Genomic DNA, 21,759 nt, shown 5'->3' with positions numbered 1-21,759 from the left:
GGGAGAAGGTTGATAAGGATAGAGCTGCCAGGGAAGAGGAAAAGAGGAAGGACTAAGAGAAGGTTTATGGATGTGGTGAGAGAGGACTTGCAGGTGATGGGTGTAACAGAGCAAGATGCAGAGGACAGAAAGATATGGAAGAAGATGATCCACTGTGGCAACCCCTAATGGGAGCAGCTTAAAGAAGAAGAAGAGTATTTATTAGGCAGAGTTTTGTTTTCCTTTTTAACATCTTTTTAATTGACTGATGAATTAGAAGTTATATTAGAAGAAGTTATAGCCATACATTAATGTTTTTCTACTTGGTTTACTTGAGGACTTAATTGATCATCTTTCCTAAGTTTCTTTATCCAATTTATGGCCATTTCTGAGTCTTGTAAAAGGGCTATTTAAGTGAGCCTAATTTGCAACATGACACTGTTGTCTTTGATTTCTTCATATGAACAAATTCAGAAAGTGAAGATTTTTGCCTCATAATTTCATGCCAGATGATATACTTTAATATTTGAATGGTATACCTAAAATCAATTTTACTCATTTATATTCTGAACTTGCCTGTTCCAATAGAGGGTTGCTCGGTACAACAGCTTGTCCTGGGAGCATTGGGCAACACCGAGTCCTTTAAAGTCACCAGTCAGTTATATGGGATCATGATTTTAGTTAATTCAACTATTTTGTTTCGCTTAATTACTGACATCCCAATTGAAATAGTTCACTAGTAAATAAATAGTTCAATAGTAAACTAACAAACACTGTTGTAAGTCGCTCTGGATAAGAGCGTCTGCTAAATGATGTAAATGTAAATGTAAAATAAAGATGGACAGTTATTTCTAACTAGCTGAAGTATCTGGTGTTGCCCAGGTATGTTTGTATAACAGCTGAGGAAAGAAAGCAAACACGTGTTGTTTTTCAAATGCTGGTCAATGTTGGCTGAAATTCCGGGGTCCAATCTGTCATCTGCGTTACCTTTTTATCAATTTGTTTGCTTTTATGAGTTGAGAATGAGATCTTTTTTGGTGTGATTGGATTCCATAATTGCAATAAACCCTTGCTAGGTTGGAACAACGAGCACGATTTCATTGGATTTCCTGGTTTACTGCGGTTTCACAAATATGTTTTTAGTCCCACATCAGTAAACTAGGTGGCTTGTTGAATAATTGAATCATTGATGCAGCGTGTCAGCTGAGCAAATCTACCAGTTTAGTGATGCTCCCTCTATGACGCCGCTTCGTCATGTAACTTTTGAAACTCCATAAACTCTATATATGTTAAGATCGGTTAACTGTAATATACATGCAGAATTTTATGAATATTTACTAAGCTGTTTTGACATAATAGGTGTTTTTGTGGGGTTGGCCTTTCCCAATACGATTATTGAAACTTCATGAAGCCTATATTTTAATTAGCATAAACAATAATGTAAATGCAAAAGTTAGTGAAAGTTGACATAACCTGTTTCAACAATTATGAAATGGCAATAAACCTGTTTGTAAGTTAATGAATATTTGGCAGATTGTCTCTTCAACTAAGACAAAATCTAAAAATCACCCACTAAAATATACTTTACATAAAAAAAGTAATCCAAAAAGAGGGATTCCATGGTTTGGTCACTATCAGTAATGCTTGCATGATAGCTTGATGGTCACACCTTACAGCATTTAATACCACTCATATAACTCATACATATACTGTATGTATATGTAATTTCACTCATGCTGGAGTGATAAAGTCCAGTAAGAGATGTGCCTTTTCTCACTAAATTTAATTGATACTTAAATTTCTTTATAATTAAGTTTAATAGATCAGCAGAACTACTATTTCCAGAAACCTTACAAAGACATGAATATCTTTCCTGTATTTGATATTGTGAATATTCAAAGAGGATCTGCTGGACTGCAGCATAGACAAAGTCCACCCACATTTTTTAACTTTAGCCAACCTCCCCTAATGACTGTGAGAACATTGTTAACCGCACCAGGAGATGCACATGCATTTAAGTAATTTTAATAAGAGTCAATGTCAAAAACTCGAAGAAGCTGCTGTCAGAAACAAAACAGCTAAACTATAAGTGAAGTCAACACAAGGATTTCCTGGAGTCAAAAAGAAATTAAAGGAACACGCATCAGATCTCAATGGGAAAAAAAAATCCTGCCAGATATCTCTGCTGATATGGACTGATATGGTAATGTGTTAGGAATGAAAGGATGCCACATCGTTTGATGGAAATGACAATTATCAACCTACAGAGGGCTGAATTCAAAGACACCCCGAAAATCAAAGTGAAAAAATGATGCCGCACGCAGGCGAGTCCATTTGGCTGAAATGTCATTGCAGCAACTCCAAATCATACTCAGAAGTTTGTATGCCCCCACATGCTTTTTATGAATGCCTGACAATGTTCTAACTGAGCTTCTGGACAGTCTGAGGTGCATCCTGGTGGCGTTGGATGGACCAAAACATAATGTCCCAGAGATGTTCTATTGGATTTAAGTCAGGCAAGTGTGGAGACCAGTCAATGGTATCAATTCCTTCTTCCTCCAGGAACTGCCTGCATACTCTTGCCACATGAGGCCAGGCATTGTCGTGCACCAGGAGGACCCCAGGACCCACTGTACCAGTATAGGGTCTGACAATGGGCCCAAGGATTTCATCCCAATACCTAATGGCAGTCAAGGTGCCATTGTCTAGCCTTTAGAGGTCTGTGTGTCCCTCCATGGATATGCCACCCCCCACAGATCATCACTGACCCACCACCAAACCAGTCATGCTGAATGATGTTACAGGCAGCATAACATTCTCCACGCTTCTCTAGACCCTTTAATGTCTGTCACATGTGTTCAGGGTGAACCTGCTCTCATCTGTGAAAAGCACAAGGTGCCAGTGGTGGACCTGCCAATTCTGGTATTCTGTGGCAAATGCCAATCGAGCTCCACGGTGCCACGAAGTGAGCACAGGGCCCACTAGAGGAAGTCGGGCCGTCAGGACACCCTCATGAAGTCTGTTTCTAATTGTTTGGTCAGAGACATTCATACCAGTGGCCTGCCGGAGGTCATTTTGTAGGCTCTGGCATGCTTATCCTGTTCCTCTTTGCCCAAAGAAGCAGATACTGGTCTGTCCTGCTGATGGGTTAAGGACCTTCTACAGCCCTGTTCAGCTCTCCTAGAGTATCTGCCTGTCTCCTGGAATCTCCTCCATGCCTTTGAGACTGTGCTGGGAGACAGAACAAACCTTCTGGCAATGGCACGTATTGATGTGCCATCCTGGAGAAGTTGGGCTATCTGTGCCACCTCTATAGGGTCCAGGTATCGCCTCATGCTATCAGTAGTGACGCTGACCGTACCCAAATGCAAAACGAGTGACAAAACAGATGAGGAGGGAAAAATGTCAGTGGCCTCCTCTACCTGTTAAACCATTCATTCCTGTTTTGGGGGTTGTCTTATTGTTGCCCCTCTAGTGCACCTGTTGTTAATTTCACTGATTAACAGCCCCCTCTGCTACTTAACTAACCAGATCAATAACCCAGATGTTTCATTGGCTTGATGCTATACTCGGATTAAAAAGTGTTCCTTTAATTTGTTTGAGCAGTATATTTTTATTTAATAACATTTTATTTTATAATTTTCAAAATCTGATTTTATGTCCATCTGAAATAAACAAATTCTTTAAAATGAAATAACTTCAGTTGACAAGCTGCACTAAAGTATAAGATGAAGCCATAGAACACATATTTCAGTTTAGTACAGTACTTTACAATATTATTTGTTTTATTTGTTTACTTCTGTTTGTATTAAATTAATTAAACTTAAATCTTATATTACATAACATACTGTACTTCTATCTTACTTTCTTTTTTCCAAGATTGCTGAAATATATCTAGTATTAAGATTGTAGCCTGAAGTGTTATTCATCTAAATTGATTAAAAAAGAGTCATAACTGTTCATACATGTGTTTAAAGCTTGTATTTACAGTTTTTTTTTTTACTTTTTTTTTTGCTACTATATTTGTGCAAAAAGTACAAAAAATTATAACAGTTCTAATATTAGAATCTCACTATAAATGTTATTTTTTTCTTTTAAGTGATGATTTTATTTGTTTTGCAAAGTCACTTGCAATGTAGGTCATGAAAAAACAAATGTAATGCCATTCACCCATGCATCCATGTTAAAAACTTTCTACATTTATTTTTAGGGGAATACTATTTGAAGTTTGATTTGGAATCAGGTAATAAAATATTTCTTTATTCTTTGCTGTAAATAAATCCGCCTTTAGCTTCAGGAGAGTCTTATGTTCTGATAACACTAATGTCTGGAGGTGCTTTGTTCAATGTCATTTGTGGTTGTACTGGAAATGTTTGAAAACTACAGGGCACACTGATCTCTTCAGTACTGAGTGTATAATGTAAAAGCTAAGTTATTTATTTTTATTTATTATCTTTAATATATAAATTTGTTTTTTACTTTTTGAAAATTAGAACATTAACATGCCTGCTACTCAATCAAATCAGTAATAATAACCTAACAGATACAATTTACTTAAATATCAATCCAGAGAAAATAAAAGAAAAACAGAAATACAAAGGGAAAAAAAAGAAAAACATGTTTGCTTTTAATCTTGTTTTAGAGGCCAAGTTATTTGATCATTGGTTTTAAAATCGTTATTTCCCACACAGACGGTCTCACTGATGTCAAAATGTCTACAAACCCTGGCTAAAGTGTTGTCACATTACTGCAGTGCAGACGGCTACAGTGACTTAAAATGTACTCTTTATTTCCATTACACTAAAAACAACCTCACTGTTGCATTATCTAAAGCAGGAGTCTCAAACCTTTTTTCTCCTGAGAGCTACTTTTACAAAATGAAAATGGCTGAGAGCTACTCATGTTTTCTAACGTTTATTCTCATAGCTTATTTCAACCCAAACAAACTGAATAAGCTTGTTTCCTCACTCACTCGCCAGCTTCAGGGTGTGTTCCTTAACTCCGCTTAAAAAAACAAACGAGAGAACAACTGAATTCAACTTTTTTTGATATTTAAAATAAAGTGTTACTTAGGTCTTGATGAGTTTGAGTCCGGATATTCTCTTAAGTGTATGCCACATTGAAAAGAAAGATTTGCAATTCAGATTGTGGATCGTGATGTGATTTTTTGGAAAGATTGCCCACCCCTAATTTGACAAATCAAGTTTTCAAATTTATGTAGGATACATTAACCCTTTGGCGAGCAACTTGGAAAGGAGTTGCAAACTACCGGTGGCTCACAAGCAACGTGTTGGAGACCCCTGATCTAAAGACTAGGAAACAAGTGGACCTCTAGTCTTGAAACAAAGGTGGTTCATGCCGTTCTTTTTCCCCATTGCATACAACATGTTCCAAATAGTTTCTTCTTGTACTTCATGAAGATGTAATATTTTTTTAGTATTTCAGCTGGTCTATATAGAACAAGCAACACCTTTCTATTTTTACAATACCTTATTTTCTTTTCACCATGAAACAGTAATATTCCACAGTGAACATATTGCTGATCCAACTTTCCTAAGTAGTGTTCATTGAAAGTACCAAGCACTGCTTGTTTGTCAGGATGCATTTTTTGTTGCATTTGTGGAATGTGGCAGGACCGATCAGAGGACTTTACTAACCTGTCCAATTGGTAGTAGCCGAGTAGCCAATACAGACTTATTGGGAATTCCTCAGTCTTGGGAAAAAGTTGCACACCCTGGTCCCCATCATGAGTGGGGTACAAAGGCTTACCCATTCGTCTCTGCATCAGGTAGACACATGTTGATCCTTTCAGTGTTGAGCGCATGAAGTCCAGACTTATAAGGGCATCAGGACCCTCTTATTTCTGAATCTCATGTGTCACTCATGCACAACAGGCCTCTCAAATTTTTCTTTTCTACTGCGCACAGCCGGTAATGCAACCTCACATGTCCGTCCCAGTCCCAACCCATGGTTTGCAGCGAGGAACTTATTTGTGAATAGGTGTGAATAGACCGTGGGTGTTGCAAAATGGGTTACACTTTAATAATAATGGATAACAAAATCCGTGGTTTGCAGCAAGGACCTTATTTGTGAATAGGTGTGAAAAGACCATGGGTGTTCCAAAAGACAGTCCCACTACTCCCCAATGCCATATGTACATTTTTTTTTGAATGGTTGTCTCCATTTTATTAGCAGTCCTTTACATGCCCATTGCCAGTTACATGAGGCTGCATGTGATATCAGGATTTCTTATTTATTCAAGATGGCAGCAGATAGGTACTTCAATGTGGGTATTGGATTCAGCTTGTTTTTTAACTCTTTTTCCTTTAGTCTTCATGCTAGTGGAGGCTAAAAGGCACTTCAATCAACATTTTAGTGTGAGGACTACTAGCTCCATTTCGTTTGATTATGGATTCAAGTGTAATCTCTAGTTTTGTTCATTTGTTTTTTATAATGTCAAGGTTTTGACCCTAGCCCTTTGTTACAGCCTTTTTGCCCTGTTCTTTGTGTAAACAAAATTGAAAATGCCATTAGTCACGTATAACCTTCATTAAATGGAAACACAAATCTCTTTTGGTTATATACCTGTCATTTAAGATGGAACATTACCTAACTTTTGTTACTGGTAAAATAATAACATTAAGTAATGTTCAGAGTGTACCTGAATTAATATTCTTTTTAGTTTGTGTTTCAGCAACGCCTTGTGATAGTTCTCAGAAAGCCTCCCCCCCAAAGAAGAAGGGTTCTTCATTAATACCTAAAATTTTCATGAAATGTTTATCACCTGCTTCTAACTCAATGAGTGAACTCCCAAGTAATAATATTAATGTTGATGACGTTCTCCAAGAATCTCCACCAAGTAAGGAAAATGTCCACAATTTTTTTTACATATGTATGTATTTATTTTTGTTCTCATATAGTGCCTTGAATTTGTTTGTAGATGTTTATTTTTGGACAATACAGAGAAAATAATTTTTACTAAAAGTGAAATAGTAAAACATTATATATATATATATATTGTAAATAAGACAAAAAACATGCATAAAGGGTTGGGGTTTCCGGCCCTGTATACTGTCAAAAAGTAAACTCAAAGCAATTATGCACTCAGACATGCGTCCAACCAAGAACATCATCCCTTCGCAGAGGGGAACATAAATAAGGTGGGACCGGAAGCTGGTGACGGGAATGCTGGGAGGAACCGAGGTGTTTTATGGGTCGTGATGTCATCAAGTCAGGTCAGAGGAAGGAATGGAAATGCGGAAGTGGTTACGGGTGAATTAAATGGCGTCCTGAGATCGCTTAGGGCAGCGCTGCGTCTGGCTTTCTGCGGGAACAAGAGAAAGAAAGGTTAGTGCCCAGTCTCCATCCCCTGGCAGACTGTTGTACGCTGCTCATCGGGTCTTTCCGCGGCCCCCTAAACGCACGTGCGTGACATGACCCCCCTTTCAGCCCAGACCCATCGGGTCGGGCGGCCCAAACCGAGAGGTCGTGGATCCGTGAGAGAGCATCAGCATTGGCCTGCAGGTTGCCCCAACGACAAGTGACAGTAAACTTGTAAGGCTGAAGGTCCAAAACCCACCTGGTGACTCGGGGGTTCGTTTCCCTATGGACAGCAATCCACTGGAGAGCGGCATGGTCTCTCACTAGGGTGAACTCCCGACCCAACAGATAGTACCTCAGGTGAGTTACTGCCCACTTGATGGCCAGGGCTTCCCGCTCCACCGCAGCATATCTCATCTCCCGGTCCAACAGTTTCCGGCTCAGGTAACTTACAGGGTGCTCGACACCGTCAATGCTTTGGCTCAGCACGGCGCCAAGACCTGTGTCCGAAGCATCGGTCTGGAGGACAAAAGGGAGAGAAAAGTCAGGGGTTCTCAATACTTGTGCCGTGGTCAGGGCCAATTTAGGTTACTAAATGCTTGTTCCGTTAGATTATCCCATACCACATGCAAAGGGGCCTTCTTCTTTGTTAAATTGGTCAAGGGTGCGGCCCTCTCGGAGAAACGAGGTACAAACCGGCGGAAGTAGCTTGCTAACCCCAAGAAAGCTTGCACTTGTTTCTTGATTGTCGGACGGGGCCATTCCAATATGGTCTTAATTTTAGAGCATTGTGGTTTTACCACTCCTCCGCCCACCAGGTAGCCTAGATATTTGGCCTCAGTTAGTCCGAAGTAACATTTACGCAGATTAATGTGGAGGCCGGCTTTCGCTAGCATTAAGAGAACGGCATAAACCTGCAAGATATGTTCCTCCCAGGTGCCGGAATAGATGACTATGTCATCCAGGTAGGCGGCACAATAGGACTGGTGGACTTTTAGCACTCTGTCTACCAGACGTTGGAAGGTCGCTGACGCCCCGTGCAGCCCAAATGGGAGGACCTTATGCTGCCAATGCCCACTAGGGGTGCTGAAGGCTGTCTTTTCCTTGGCGGATGCCGTTAAGGGAATTTGCCAGTATCCTTTCGTCATATCAAGGGTAGTCAAATATCGAGCCGTACCCAGGCGCTTAATGAGCTCGTCTACACGGGGCATGAGGTAGGCATCAAACTTGGAGATCTGGTTCAGACGTCTAAAGTCATTACAGAACCTCCATGAGCCGTCGGGTTTAGAAACGAGGACGATGGGACTGGACCAGGGGCTGTGACTTTCCTCAATTACATCCAACGCCAGCATTTTTTTTGATCTCCAGCTCCACCTCGGCTCGTTTTGCTTCCGGGAGTCTATAGGGGTGTTCCCGCACTACCCTCCCCGGGTCAGTCACAATGTCGTGCTCAATCAGCGAGGTGCGTCCTGGTGTCTCACTGACTACTTCCGGAACGGACAGGATAACTGATTCTAGCTCCTGCCTTTGGGTGGCCGTCAAATCGGGTCCGAGGTTAAGGTCTACTGTTTTAGAGAAGAGGGAGAGGGAGTTCCCTGGGAGAGGGCAGTCTTCCCGGTCTTTCCAGGGTTTCAGCAAGTTGACATGGTATATCCTCTCGCTCGGCCGACGATTTGGTTGTTTCACCAGATAGTCGACGAGCCCTTTTCTCTCTTTTACCTCGTACGGGCCCAGCCAATGAGCCAATAATTTAGAATGGGAAGTAGGCACCAGTACCATCACACGATCCCCCAGGTGGAACTCCTAGATGGTGGTGTTTCGGTTATAATGTCACGCCTGTGCTGCTTGAGCCTTTGACATGTGTTCTTTTAACAGAGGCCGAACCTTCTCTAACCATTCGCGCAGTTGCTCGACGTATTCCAAAATATTGGAGGAGGGAAGTGCCTCTCCTTCCCATCCTTCTTTAAGTATGTCTAATATTCCCCGGGGTTGGCGGCCATATAACAACTCAAAGGGGGAAAACCCGGTAGAGGCTTGTGGCACCTCCCGGTAAGCAAACAGGACTAGAGGTAAAAGTTGATCCCAGTTCCTACTGTCCGCGTCGACTACCTTGCGGAGCATCTGTTTGAGGGTCTGGTTAAATCGTTCCACTAAACCATCCGTCTGAGGATGATACACAGACGTTTTTAAATGCTTAATACGGAGTAACTTGGCAACCTCCCTGAACGTATCTGAAGTAAACGGTGTACCTTGGTCCGTAAGGACTTCTTTAGGTATACCTACTCGGGAGAAGAGGGCCACTAACTCCCGTGCGACATTTTTTGTATTCGCAGAGCGCAATGGTACTGCTTAGGGGTACCGGGTCGCGTAATCTACAATGACTAATATATATTTAAAGCCACGGTTTGAAGGCAGCAGGGGCCCAACAAGATCGATTCCGATCCTTTCAAACGGGATGTCAATAAGAGGAATCGGAACGAGAGGAGCACGGTCCCTTCGGGGAATCTGACGTAGCTGACAATCCGGGCAAGACTGACAGAAACGGCGGACCTCCTCATTAATTCCGAGCCAATAAAACCGGAGTTTAATCCTCTCCAGTGTTTTGTCTGCCCCGAGGTGGGCGCCAAGGAGGTGGGCGTGTGCCAGTTCACAAACCTCCCGCCGGTAGGTTCGTGGCACTAGCAACAACTTCCGTACCTCGCCTTCATGATCCGCGACTCGATACAACAGGTCGTTTTCTAAAACAAAGTAGGGTCCCGGTGGTAGGGGAACAAGCGGCGTGTTGCCGTCAACCAAAACAATAGCATTCCGGGCAAACTTTAGAGAGTCATCATTCCATTGCTCTCGTTTAAATGAGGCCGGTGTGGCTTTAAACTGATTATCCACCTGGCACAACGGATCCAGGGGGCTGACGCTGACCTTCTGTGCCTGAACTTCCGGGCCAGGGTCCGTCACCAAAATATCTCCCCCCCTATCGTCTACGTTATCAGTTGTCGCCGCAGTGCACGGCGTGAGGGCCGCGGGGACGTTAGCCTGCCCGTCCATAATAAGACCCAATCCGGCGGTGGGAGTGGCGATTTTCTTACCGCATTTGTTATCAGACCAGTCTTGTCCTAATATAACTGGAAAGGGGGGATTGGGAAGCACGGCAACTTGGAGCCATCTCGGTTCGCCCCTCCAGGTAATAAAACAGTTAGCGGACCTGTAAGACTTGGTCTTTCCATGCACACATGTAACTTTCACATATCGGGATATCCACTGTCGCGGTAAGACAAAACGGCAAGCAACAATGGTAATGTTACTCCCGGAATCGAAAAGTGCCACCACTGAGTGACCATTAATTAACACCACTCCCGTGTTGGGAACAGCCAAGGGATTAGACAGAGCACAATACCTCTCTCCTTTGACCCAGGTGCAGTCCATGAGCGCCACGTTATGAGGACAGGCGGGCAGGGTATGCCCGACTTCACCACACTTGAAACAGCGGGGCAAAGCCGGGGTTTTTTCCTTTTGCTTACCTGGAGGCTCCGCATTGCGACGGAAGGGCTCAGGGGTGGCAATGCGTCCCTGTCGGGCACCACGAGCAGACCTCTCCGCTGCCCCGCCTCGGTTCACCGCCAGTTGACGCTCCAGGACATCCAGGAGGCTTTTCATATCACTGAACGGGTGTCGCCGGACCTGCTGGGTGAGATATTCTGGCATGCCGTTAATAAAGCCCTCACAGGCTACTTGCTCGACTATATGTTGGGCCTGATTGACGTCTGGCCGAAGCCAGCGTCCCATATTGCTCCAAAACTCGAAACCCTGGGCTCTGCCTGGGCGATCAGGGTCATACCTCCACTGCCTCCACTCACTCGCCTGCTGGTCCGACGTGATGCCGTATTGGCTTAGTATTTCAGCCTTTAGGAGGTCATACTGGGCGGCTTCCTCGATGGGTAGGTCGTGATACGCCTTCTGAGCGATCCCCTTCAGGTACGGCGCCAGTATGGAGGCCCATTCCGCGCACGGCCACTGGTTGCGAGAGGCAGTCCTCTCGAACGTAGAGAGATACGCCTCTATATCATCGGCCTCCGTGAGTGGCACAATAGGAGGAGGGGGAGGCCGCGCGGGCTCCGGTCTAGCTGCTTCGGTTGCTGCGAGTCGGGTCTGGGTATCCGCCAACTCCTGCTCGGTGGCGGCTTGTTTCTGCTGTAGGGCATGCAGCTGGTTCGCCAGGTTGGTCAGCACGCTATTGAGGTCCTGTCCTTCACTCATTTTCAGACTTCTGTATCCTGCCGACTACGCCACTGTAAATAAGACAAAAAACACGCATAAAGGGTTGGGGTTTCCAGCCCCATATACTGTCAAAAAGTAAACTCAAAGCAATTATGCGCTCAGACATGCATCCAACCAAGAACATCATCCCTTCGCAGAGGGGAACATAAATAAGGTGGGACCGGAAGCTGGTGACGGGAATGCTGGGAGGAACCGAGGTGTTTTATGGGTCGTGATGTCATCAAGTCAGGTCAGAGGAAGGAATGGAAATGCGGAAGTGGTTACGGGTGAATTAAATGGCGTCCTGAGATCGCTTAGGGCAGCGCTGCGTCTGGCTTTCTGCGGGAACAAGAGAAAGAAAGGTTAGTGCCCCGTCTCCATCCCCTGGCAGACTGCTGTACGCTGCTCATTGGGTCTATCTGCGGCCCCCTAAACGCGCGTGCGTGACAAAATATATATATATATATATATAGATATATAGACAGACAGACAGACAGACAGACAGACAGACAGACAGACAGACAGACAGACAGACAGACAGACAGACAGACAGACAGATAGATAGATAGATAGATAGATAGATAGATAGATAGATAGATAGATAGATAGATAGATAGATAGATAGATAGATAGATAGATAGATACTTTATTAATCCCAATGGGAAATTCACATATATATATAATATACTTTCAAGAGAGGAGTAAAAAAGCAATAAAGCAGAAATCTCTTTAAACATAACTTTGGTAGTACAATGGAGAACCTTAAACAAGATCTTAGTAGACAGTCCTCCTTAGATCTTTCTTTCTCTGGAAGAATCAATATCATAATAATGAGTATCCCACCAAAGCACCAATGCAAATCCTTGTTTAACCGTTGTTACCTTGAGGGTCAAAAATTACCTACATCTGACTTTTCAAATAGAAAAGGAAACCCTAACACAATTTTCTTTCAGCATGAAATTTAATGACTTTTCCTGCAATGTCCCTACTACTACTACTACAAAAAAATCAGACATTGCTTTTTTTTGAAGTATTATTATTTGCTAATGACATTGTGATCTGTAGCGAGAGTAGGGAGCAGGTCGAGGAGACCCTGGAAAGTTGGAGATATGCTCTAGAGAGGAGAGGAATGAACGTCAGTAGGAACAAGACAGAATACATGTGTGTAAATGAGAGGGAGGTCAGTGGAATGGTGAGGATGCAGGGAGTAAAGTTGGTGAAGGTGGATGAATTTAAATACTTTGGATCAACAATTCAGAGTAGCAGAGATTGTGGAAGAGAGGTGAAAAAGACAGTGCAGGCAGGATGGAATGGATGGAGAAGAGTGTCAGGAGTGATTTGTGACAGGTGGGTATCATCAAGAGTGAAAGGGAAGGTCTACAGGACAGTAGTGAGACCAGCTGTGTTATATGGGTTGGAGATGGTGGCACTGACCAGAAAGCAGGAGACAGAGCTGGAGGTGGCAGAGTTAAAGTTGTTAAGATTTGCATTGAGTGTGACAAGGATGGACAGGATTAGAAATGAGGATATTAGAGGGTCGGCTCAGGGTGAAAGGTTGGGAGACAAAGTCAAGTCAAGTTAAGTCAAGTTGGGGAGCATGCACTGGTACAGTGTGTTGCCACACCCACTACACGACGAAACAACTCGGGATCCCGGTTTGCAACCCCCCCAGGCAGACACATGGTCCAGTCAAACCCTCCGGAAATTATCCTCTATTTGCCACAGCAACCAGGTGTTACATGGGCGACCTCTTGGCCTGGTCCAGCCACTCGGGTCCCCAACAATGAGGATCTTATGAGCTGGATCACGCTTGGGGAAATGCGCCACATGGCCGTAGTGAAGTAGCTGACGCTCCCTCACAATGCAGGTAATGTGCCTCATTCGGGACTCCATGAGCAACCACTCATTTGACACAAAGTCAAACCAACATTACCCAAGGATTTTCCGGAAAGATGCAGTACCAAAGGAGTCCAGTCTTCCTCTCAGGTCACTGGATAGCGTCCATGTCTCGCAACTATATAGCAAGACAGGAAGCTCAATGAGTCTAAAGACTTGGACCATTGTCCTTTTCCATAGATATCAGGAGTGCCACACACCCCTTTCCAGTGACCTCATGATGCCCAATGCTCTTCCAATCTGTTTACTGACTTCATAGGAAGAGTCACCAGACACATGAATGTCACTGCCCAGGTAAACAAACCTCTCGACAAGGTCAACACTCTCTCCGCAAACAGACACACTTCTGATGGCTGTGCCTGAGAGGTCATTAAAGGCCTGGATCTTGGTTTTTATCCAGGACACTCGCAAGACCAAACACTCAGACTCCTCGCTCAGTCTCTCAAGCGCCCCGATCAGAGCCTCCATTGACTCCACAAAGATCACAGCATCATCAACAAAGTCATGATCCGTGAATCTTTCTTCACCAACAAATGCCCACCGCCGCTGGACCCCACAACCTTGCCCAAAACCCAGTCCATACAAGCATTGAACAGAGTAGGAGCAAGAACAAAGAAACTCAGAGAGGCAATATTACGTTAGTTTTGGACATGTGCAGAGAAGACATGCTGGATATATTGGGAGAAGGATCATAAGGATAGAGCTGCCGGGGAAGAGGAGATGAGAAGGGCCTAAGAGAAAGTTTATGGATGTGGTGAGAGAGGACATGCAGGTGGGGGGTGTAACAGAGCAAGATGCAGAAGACAGGACGAAAAAGATGATCCGCTGTGGCAACCCCTAACAGGAGCAGCTGAAAGAAGAAGGTCATAAGCTGCATACCTGGATGCCCCTAAATGTTTCAACCAATCCATAAGGTACTACTGACTAGTCTGAATGACGATTCAAAAAGCATCCCCGGAGTATATTAAGAAATTTCAGCATACTCACCTCATAAAAATCTTAGGAACAGAGTGCAAGGTGGTCAGTTAATTAATACGTCAGAAATGGAATGGCATTCAGTAATTCATAAAACAGATTCTATTTCAATAAATATGAAGCATGCCATATTTGAACTATAAATAGTCCCATCTAAAGGTGTCTAAAATATAGCCAGGGCAAGATCCAACTTGTGAGAGATGTCTCACAAAAGAGTACATCTCTGGGTCAAATGTTTTGAGAATGCCCAACAATTTAAACCATTTTGGGCCCAAATTTTTTACTGTTCTTTGAGTATGGTTTTATTTAAAATCACATGTAATGCCTTAACTGCAATATTTGGAGTAATACCAGATGGGGAGAGAAATCAGTTACAATGCCATTTGCTTTCACAGAGATTTATATTGTACAGCTGGAAGAATAGTATAACTCAGTGGGAAAGTGATATTTTATGTTATCTCAAATCGGTAAAAAATCTAATTCTCATCATGAGAATCTGTTCGAGATTTTTTAAAAACTTGGCAAGAACTCATTAGTATAATTCCAAAGTAGCAGGTTGGGGCAGTGCTGTGCTGAACCAGTAATGAGCAAAGCAGAAAAAAAGTAAATAATAGAATTACAACTAAACAGAGTGCCATTATGAACAATGCAACACATATTCTCTCTGACACACTAACACTGAGGACTTTAAGCCAATGAATTGTTCATCAGAAGTGTGTCAAGAAAGACTATGGGGGCTCCTTTATACCAACAGCAATACATCTCTATAATACCTCATTAGGACTGTGATCACCAAGTCAATCTTTTTTGTCATTTCATTCTTCAAAATTAACCATTTTTAGACGAGGCTCTTTAATCATAAAACTCTCTTACTTGGATGGGGATTTTAGTTAGTTTCACAGATTATACTTTTGCACTTGCTATGCTATTTCCATTTTATTGGGTTATTTTTCAAATAAAAAAGAGAAAGCAAGCAAACATAAAGGATGCAGTGTATTCGTTGCAATCTATGTTCTTGTGTAGTTCCTTCTTGTTTAATATATCATATGAACATATTATATGCAATGTTCCATTCTCTTATAAGTTCCAGTGGAGGAAGAGAAACAAAAAGATCCCATGTTGAAACTGATATCTTTCCAAAAAGCAAATGGATCTTGGGAATTGCAGCAAGAATTAATAAATTCGTTTAACAAGGCAGAACAAGAAGTGCTACAGAAAATGCCAAAAGAGGTATGATCTTTGACACACAGTTTAGATTGTTCTTGGCTTTACTGACGCATATTAAATGTTAACTAATAAATTAAGTAAAGATAATAGGTGACCTGCTAGACTGGAGAAAAAAATAGTGAATTAAATGCCATGTCACATTTGACGACTTTTCCGGCAATTTTCAGTCGTAGCCTTCATTTACATAATGTTAGAGAGTCGGATGTGGTCGTTGGTGCTCTCCTGTGAAGATCAGTCATGTCTTCATGTTCTTTTTCATTCTTTCTCTCTTAATAGGCTTCTTTAATGTGCTTGATGCTCAACAGATGTTGCTGCTGTTCTTTGTCTTTCTGCCATCATGGTGGTTATCACTTGGTTTCTCAATCACTTTTCCATAAACACATGACTGCATGTCATGACCACCAAATTTCTGCCCTCTAATGTTTTGGGAATTTCCACAACTTATCAGGTCATTAAGTTTTTGATTAAGACAAAGGTCAAGATTCTAATCCTAGTCATTTGTGATGTTATTGTTTGTTACAAACCATAGACATTTGTACATACACATTTCCAAAAAATATTAAACTAGGCCAATAAGGAGATAGCTTAGAATCAGACACATCACTACATTTGGGCAAAATTTGGTTGGTAGTTCAATCATTAGCTGCAGAGCTTGACAGATTTTTCTTTTACATGCCAAACACATGTATGTTTACCTGCAGATGGCATCTATAATTGTGCCAGACTGGAATGCTTTTGGATGCAACCCTAATATAGAACACTTCAACCTACCTTCCTGTACTTTCTTAGGTATCTTAGATATCTCTCCACAACCTTTTATTGTTGTACCTTTTATTGTACTTCTGATTTCTTCTTCTGTCATTTTTTTAACTCCACACATCCATCTCAACATTCTCTTTTCTGCCACATCTAACTTTTTCTCATGTGTTCACTTTACTGCCCTTGTCTCAGCTCCATACATCATTGCTGGTCTTACGACTGTCTTGAAAACTTTACCTTTAATCTTCATCCAATTGCTCCATCCACACAGCACTGTATGGGTTATCTCTGCATCTAGTTTGCCATCTTGAACTACCATTGTACTTGATATTTAAATGTATCCTCTCTTTTCAATAGATCTCTCTTCAGGCTAACTTCTGAATTCTTGTCATTATTAAACTTCAAATATTCTGTCTTCTTCCTATTTATATTCAGTCCTTCATCCTCCAAAGTCCTTCCCTGTTCTTCCAACTTCCTTTCCACTTCCTCTTTTCTGGACCTACGCAAAATATTGTCATCAGTCAAAATAGCCTGAAGGAGGAGGATTGGCCTTTTAGCCCACCAACCAACACATCCATAATGAGATCAAAGAGGTAAGGACTTAAATAAGATCCCTGGTGCAGACCTTCTCTATTGGGATTTTATCTGTTACCCCAACACTGCTTTTAACCCAAGTCCTCACTCTCTCATACCTATACTGGACAATCCAGACATTCTTTTCTAGCACTTCTTTCTCTCTCCTGCACCTCCAGACCACTTAATATGACACTCTATCATAAGTCTTCTCCAAATCAATAAACACAATATCCTTTATGTTTTTCTTGATGTTTCTCTCTTGTGGAAGAAATAAATTGAAATGTATTAAAGAAACACATTTGTCCTCAACTAGGACTTATTTTAATCAGAATTTCAGACAGGAGGAAGCTTCTTCATGTGTCTTTAATTTCCCTTCATGAAGAGGGACCACCCCATCACAGTAGTCTGCTAAGGGAATGTTCCCTGAGAAGAGGTGTCACAGAAATTGCCACAGAGTAAAAATAGAGACCCGCATTTGTAGACAATTGATTTACATAACAGTGCTGAATTAATGCCAACATATCCATCTGACATTTACTGTCTTTGGTTTCAAAGACATGAGATGTTTTCAGCAGAGGGCATAACCAGCTTACATACCCCAAGCTAAAAGCCTCATTTCACTATAGTCTTCTTCTTCTCCACATTTCTTAACTTCTGCTTTTACCCTTCTTTTATGAAATCTTCTGTGTACGTGACAACTGTCAAGTCTTACTGGGTACATGACATTCAGCCACTTCTTAAACCACCTAAGCCATTTTTTCTGTTTACCCAACCATTGCACAAGTCTCTTCATGCTATTTCAAGAACAAATGCTATATACTGTATGTCTTCCTTAATGTACACTGCACACAAAAACACTTCATGCACAAACCGTGTTATCCTTTAACACTAGAATTACCAGAGCCTATGAAAAAACTTGTAGATCCGGCCCACCTTAAATCCCATCACACCTCTCCGTCAGCGTCTTTTGTCCTGTAAATGTGCCGATAAAGACAAGCAGCAAGCAGCCTACTATTCCATCCCCCCACAGCTGCAGAACGTGCACAAACCTCTCCCAGCTCATGCCTTGATTGATTATCTGGGAGTAAAGTGCTGGAGTTTTAGAGTGGAAATAATAGATCGTTATTTGGAACACATGCATTTCATATGTGTTCCGTTTCTACAATAATCTATGTAAACACATTGTTTAAACAGAAACATGTTTTATATTTTAGTAGTAAATGACAAAATGTTAGCATAAACTATATAATGTGTGAAGCCTGAAGTCCAAAGATCAAATAAACACTTTCACAAAAGGTTCAAGAACGATACAACAGCTTCCGTGGTGTAGCAGTCAGATTTGCTGACTTGTAATCAAGAGTCCCTGGTTCAACTCCGACTGCCTCCTATATTTGCCGTCTACAGTAGTGAGCTGCTCTTATTGTTAATATTATACAGTACACACATACATTTGGTTTGTGTCTGTAACAGACGGTGTACATTTATAGGACTTGTAAAAGTTACCGTTTCTTTTTTTCACTTTTATTCTCTCAGTCATGATCATGATACATACTACTGCCCTAGGGATCTGACGCTGTTAGTTTTTATTTGAAACCGGGAGTAACTGTCGATGTGAGTGGTGTTTTGAGGCAATGGAACTGGACATTCTCTGATTTGGAGGGATAAAAGCTGATGCACAAATGCTGGTGAATCTTCGTATCTCACCGTCACTTGATTTTTTTTTTTATTCAGTTTTATTGAGTGTTCCTGCTCATGCTGAATGAGTATGCACCTTATGGTGTATGATGTCAAAAAAAAAAACAGAGACATACTGTAGGTATATATGATATTTAGAATTATTCATTTTATGACCTGTATAGTACATTTCGGAAAACATTGTGGCACGGATGCAACATTATTCATATTATTCATATTCATTCGCATAACATCTTGCGGTTGTAATCAATGACTGAGTGTTTTTTTTTTTTCCCATCTTGCCAGTCCTCACATGTTGCTGTATGGTGATATTTCTTTTGTACTCCAGGACATGCAGAGGAAAGAATAGTACAGAGAGGTCAGTTCAGCGCTATATGCAATCATCAGATTCAAATGTTAACAGTTCACACACAAGCAAGGACCGTCCTTCCTACATTTACGACATGTGTACCTATTGCAATGTGCACACTTCTCTCTATGCTGTGGTTTAGTTAATTTAGTTGAGTTACCTACTGATGAAGACTGTAACTGCATTTACCCAAAATTACCAAAGTTCTGCAGCTTCAGTATGCTTCATGGGATTCTAGCTAAAATTTGACACGTTGAAATGATTCCACAGACAAAATATCTTAGTTTTAAAAACTTTTGTAAAAATTCAAAGTAAAGCAGTTCATGCAAAAATAGAGAAACAATTGATATACCAAGGAAAAGTTTAAGGCTTATATATCTTGTTTGTTTCTTTAAATTCTCTCATACAATTGAACCATTTCTAAATGTTCAGAAAACTGTATGCTTGTCCCATTTTAATGTTGTAAATGAGTCTTTCAGTCCCTGCTAGCACTGAGACCTATTCTAAGCAACAACTAACTCAATTAATACACTATATAGTAGATATAGAAAGAAAACTTACAGGGGGTAAAAGACTATACCATATTCTAATAGCTCTTCTTCTCTAGGAGCCAAGCAAACACTATATTAGTTTAAGTCAAAGCATTAACTTTCTAAGATTAGCTCTTACAAAAATTTGACCAAAGCTTTGAATAAAAGAAATGGAAAAGTTATGTTGGGTTAAAAAGCCTGCTCTAATGTTTTTTTTTTCCTAAACAGTGCATGTCCTTCAGTCTTTCTGTTGTTTCCATCTTGATAATCTCCCTAAAACCCCAGTGTCTTCTGTAAATGTGTTACGGTATTGCACTCTGACATTGCGGTCATTAGTAGTTTGTTGACTTTAACACTTAAATCTTCTGTCGTTCATGTAATCACAAATTGCAGCAGTCCTAGGTAAATAAAATGATTTGTGTAAACTAATAATAAAAATCCAACCACTTCCTATAAACCTGTCCTTGTGTTTACTTTGCTTTTTAGATAAGTGACAAGTCAGTTTGGGCCACATTTTTGGCACTACTGTGGCTCCATGGCTTCAACTCTCATATGAAGGATGAGTGGAAGTTTGTGGCACTAAAAGCAGTCTCTTGGATAAAAGCACAACCAGGTATGTCCTTTTAATTATATTTACTAGTAAAGCATGTACTGTAGCATTTTGTCAGACTCGGGTAACCTTTTTGAAAGTGATGCACAGATGTGGACAAATTTGTTGGTATCTGTCCAGCTCATTGAAAAAGTGCTGTCTGCCTCCTGAAAAGCAATGAATTTGAAAAGCAATTGTCCTGTGTACTCCTACATGACTTTATTATGTCATTAAGGAAAGCAAAGCAAGTGTGTAAAGGGATCAAGTATTGCGTATTCTTCAAAGATATTCTATGGGTACCCCCTGGAAAGGACCCTAAATAATTAGATTCAAGTGATTTTTTTAAACTGTCTGTTTACTTTAATTCTCTGTCTAAATCATCTGTGGTCAGTTTTCTCTTTAGCCAGATCATTGTCTGGTCTGATTTCTAATCAGCTCTCTCTGTCACTCTAGCCAGCTTATTGTCTGACTTATTGTCCTCTTATCATTGAGACTCATAAACTTTTCCTGTCCCTTCCCATGTTTCCTTCTGGTGGAAGGGCTCGTATCTATACCATCACCACAGAAATCTTCCTGGATCTCATATATACCTGTCTTCATAAAAGGAGCTCATATAAATAAACTACTTTCTGATTTATCCTAACATGGTGCTCTTTGTTAATTCCAGTTATACGTTGTTTAATTTTGACATGCTTTACTTGCATCACTTATTTTTGTTACTGACATAAAGGCTTCTGGGAAAACACAATGAAGCATTTTGAGTTTTCTTTATCTCATCCGTGCTCAGGATAAAGCGGATATAGGAAATGGATGAGTGGATGGATGAATGTTGTTTGGTGAAAGTCAAAAATTATTGAAAACATTAAGAAGTATAACTTTTTACTTCAGTTATTCGATCTTTATTAAGTACTTCTCATTTTATATTTTGCAGGCTTAAATCTAAGTATCTGCCTACAAGCTGGGAATGATTTGCTGGGATGTCAGCTGGATCTGAAGATGCTTGAACTCTAACCAAAAAACTGGCCACAAGTTTTACAATAGCCAGCAACTGAGGCATTTTAGCTACTTTGTGTGAATTCTTTTAGCATATACGGTTTTGAAAACTTGTTTTACCGTAAGCTTTTAATGTTTCAGATAGCTTTCCTTTGGTATCAGGTTTTTAAAAAATGTTTTCCTTGACAAATAATGTATATAAAGTTTCACTTCTGCAGTATAAATAATGGAGAATTTCAAAGGATAACTTAAAAATTTTTCAAGTTGAAGTTGTTTTTTGACAATCGTAGTATACATTAGTTTGCCACATGAAAGTGTGTTCTAAAGTGACAAATTTTCTATAAATTTTAAAACTACCTAGCCCGTTCTTGTGTTTAAAATTGAAATGAATAGGGCCGGGGTCCAAATATGAAAGCGCGAAAGTCTTAAAACCTGAAGAATATGTTCATTTTGAAGCAGAATGGGTTTTGATTTAAGAAAACGTGCCTTTCACATTTCTGAGGCATGCTTGTGACAACTAAAGTAAAGTGGAACTAATACATTTGATCACAGATTCTTTGCACTATTTTCTTTAGGTAAGGATACGTTTCCTGTTTGCTTGCCTGCTCACAGAAGAC

General features: G+C 41.0%; 1 protein-coding gene across 1 annotated transcript in view; it reads left to right on the top strand.

The window, feature by feature from the left end:
• The window catches only part of LOC114645724 (von Willebrand factor A domain-containing protein 5A-like), a 91,446-nt gene extending 70,225 nt beyond the window's left edge, over positions 1-21,221 (top strand). The window contains exons 14-18 of the mRNA XM_051922125.1: positions 10,668-11,178; positions 11,272-11,371; positions 15,509-15,654; positions 20,047-20,173; positions 21,081-21,221. Coding sequence (XP_051778085.1) covers positions 10,668-11,178; positions 11,272-11,371; positions 15,509-15,654; positions 20,047-20,173; positions 21,081-21,160 — 964 coding nt within the window. The 3' untranslated portion in view covers positions 21,161-21,221. The remainder of the gene's footprint in view (positions 1-10,667; positions 11,179-11,271; positions 11,372-15,508; positions 15,655-20,046; positions 20,174-21,080) is intronic.
• Positions 21,222-21,759: the final 538 nt, after the last annotated feature.

The sequence above is a fragment of the Erpetoichthys calabaricus genome, chromosome 2, assembly GCF_900747795.2.
Source record: "Erpetoichthys calabaricus chromosome 2, fErpCal1.3, whole genome shotgun sequence".
Classification (NCBI taxonomy): domain Eukaryota; kingdom Metazoa; phylum Chordata; class Cladistia; order Polypteriformes; family Polypteridae; genus Erpetoichthys; species Erpetoichthys calabaricus.
The sequence above is the reverse complement of the archived record's forward strand: the minus strand, read 5'-3'. Positions and strand labels throughout refer to the sequence as shown.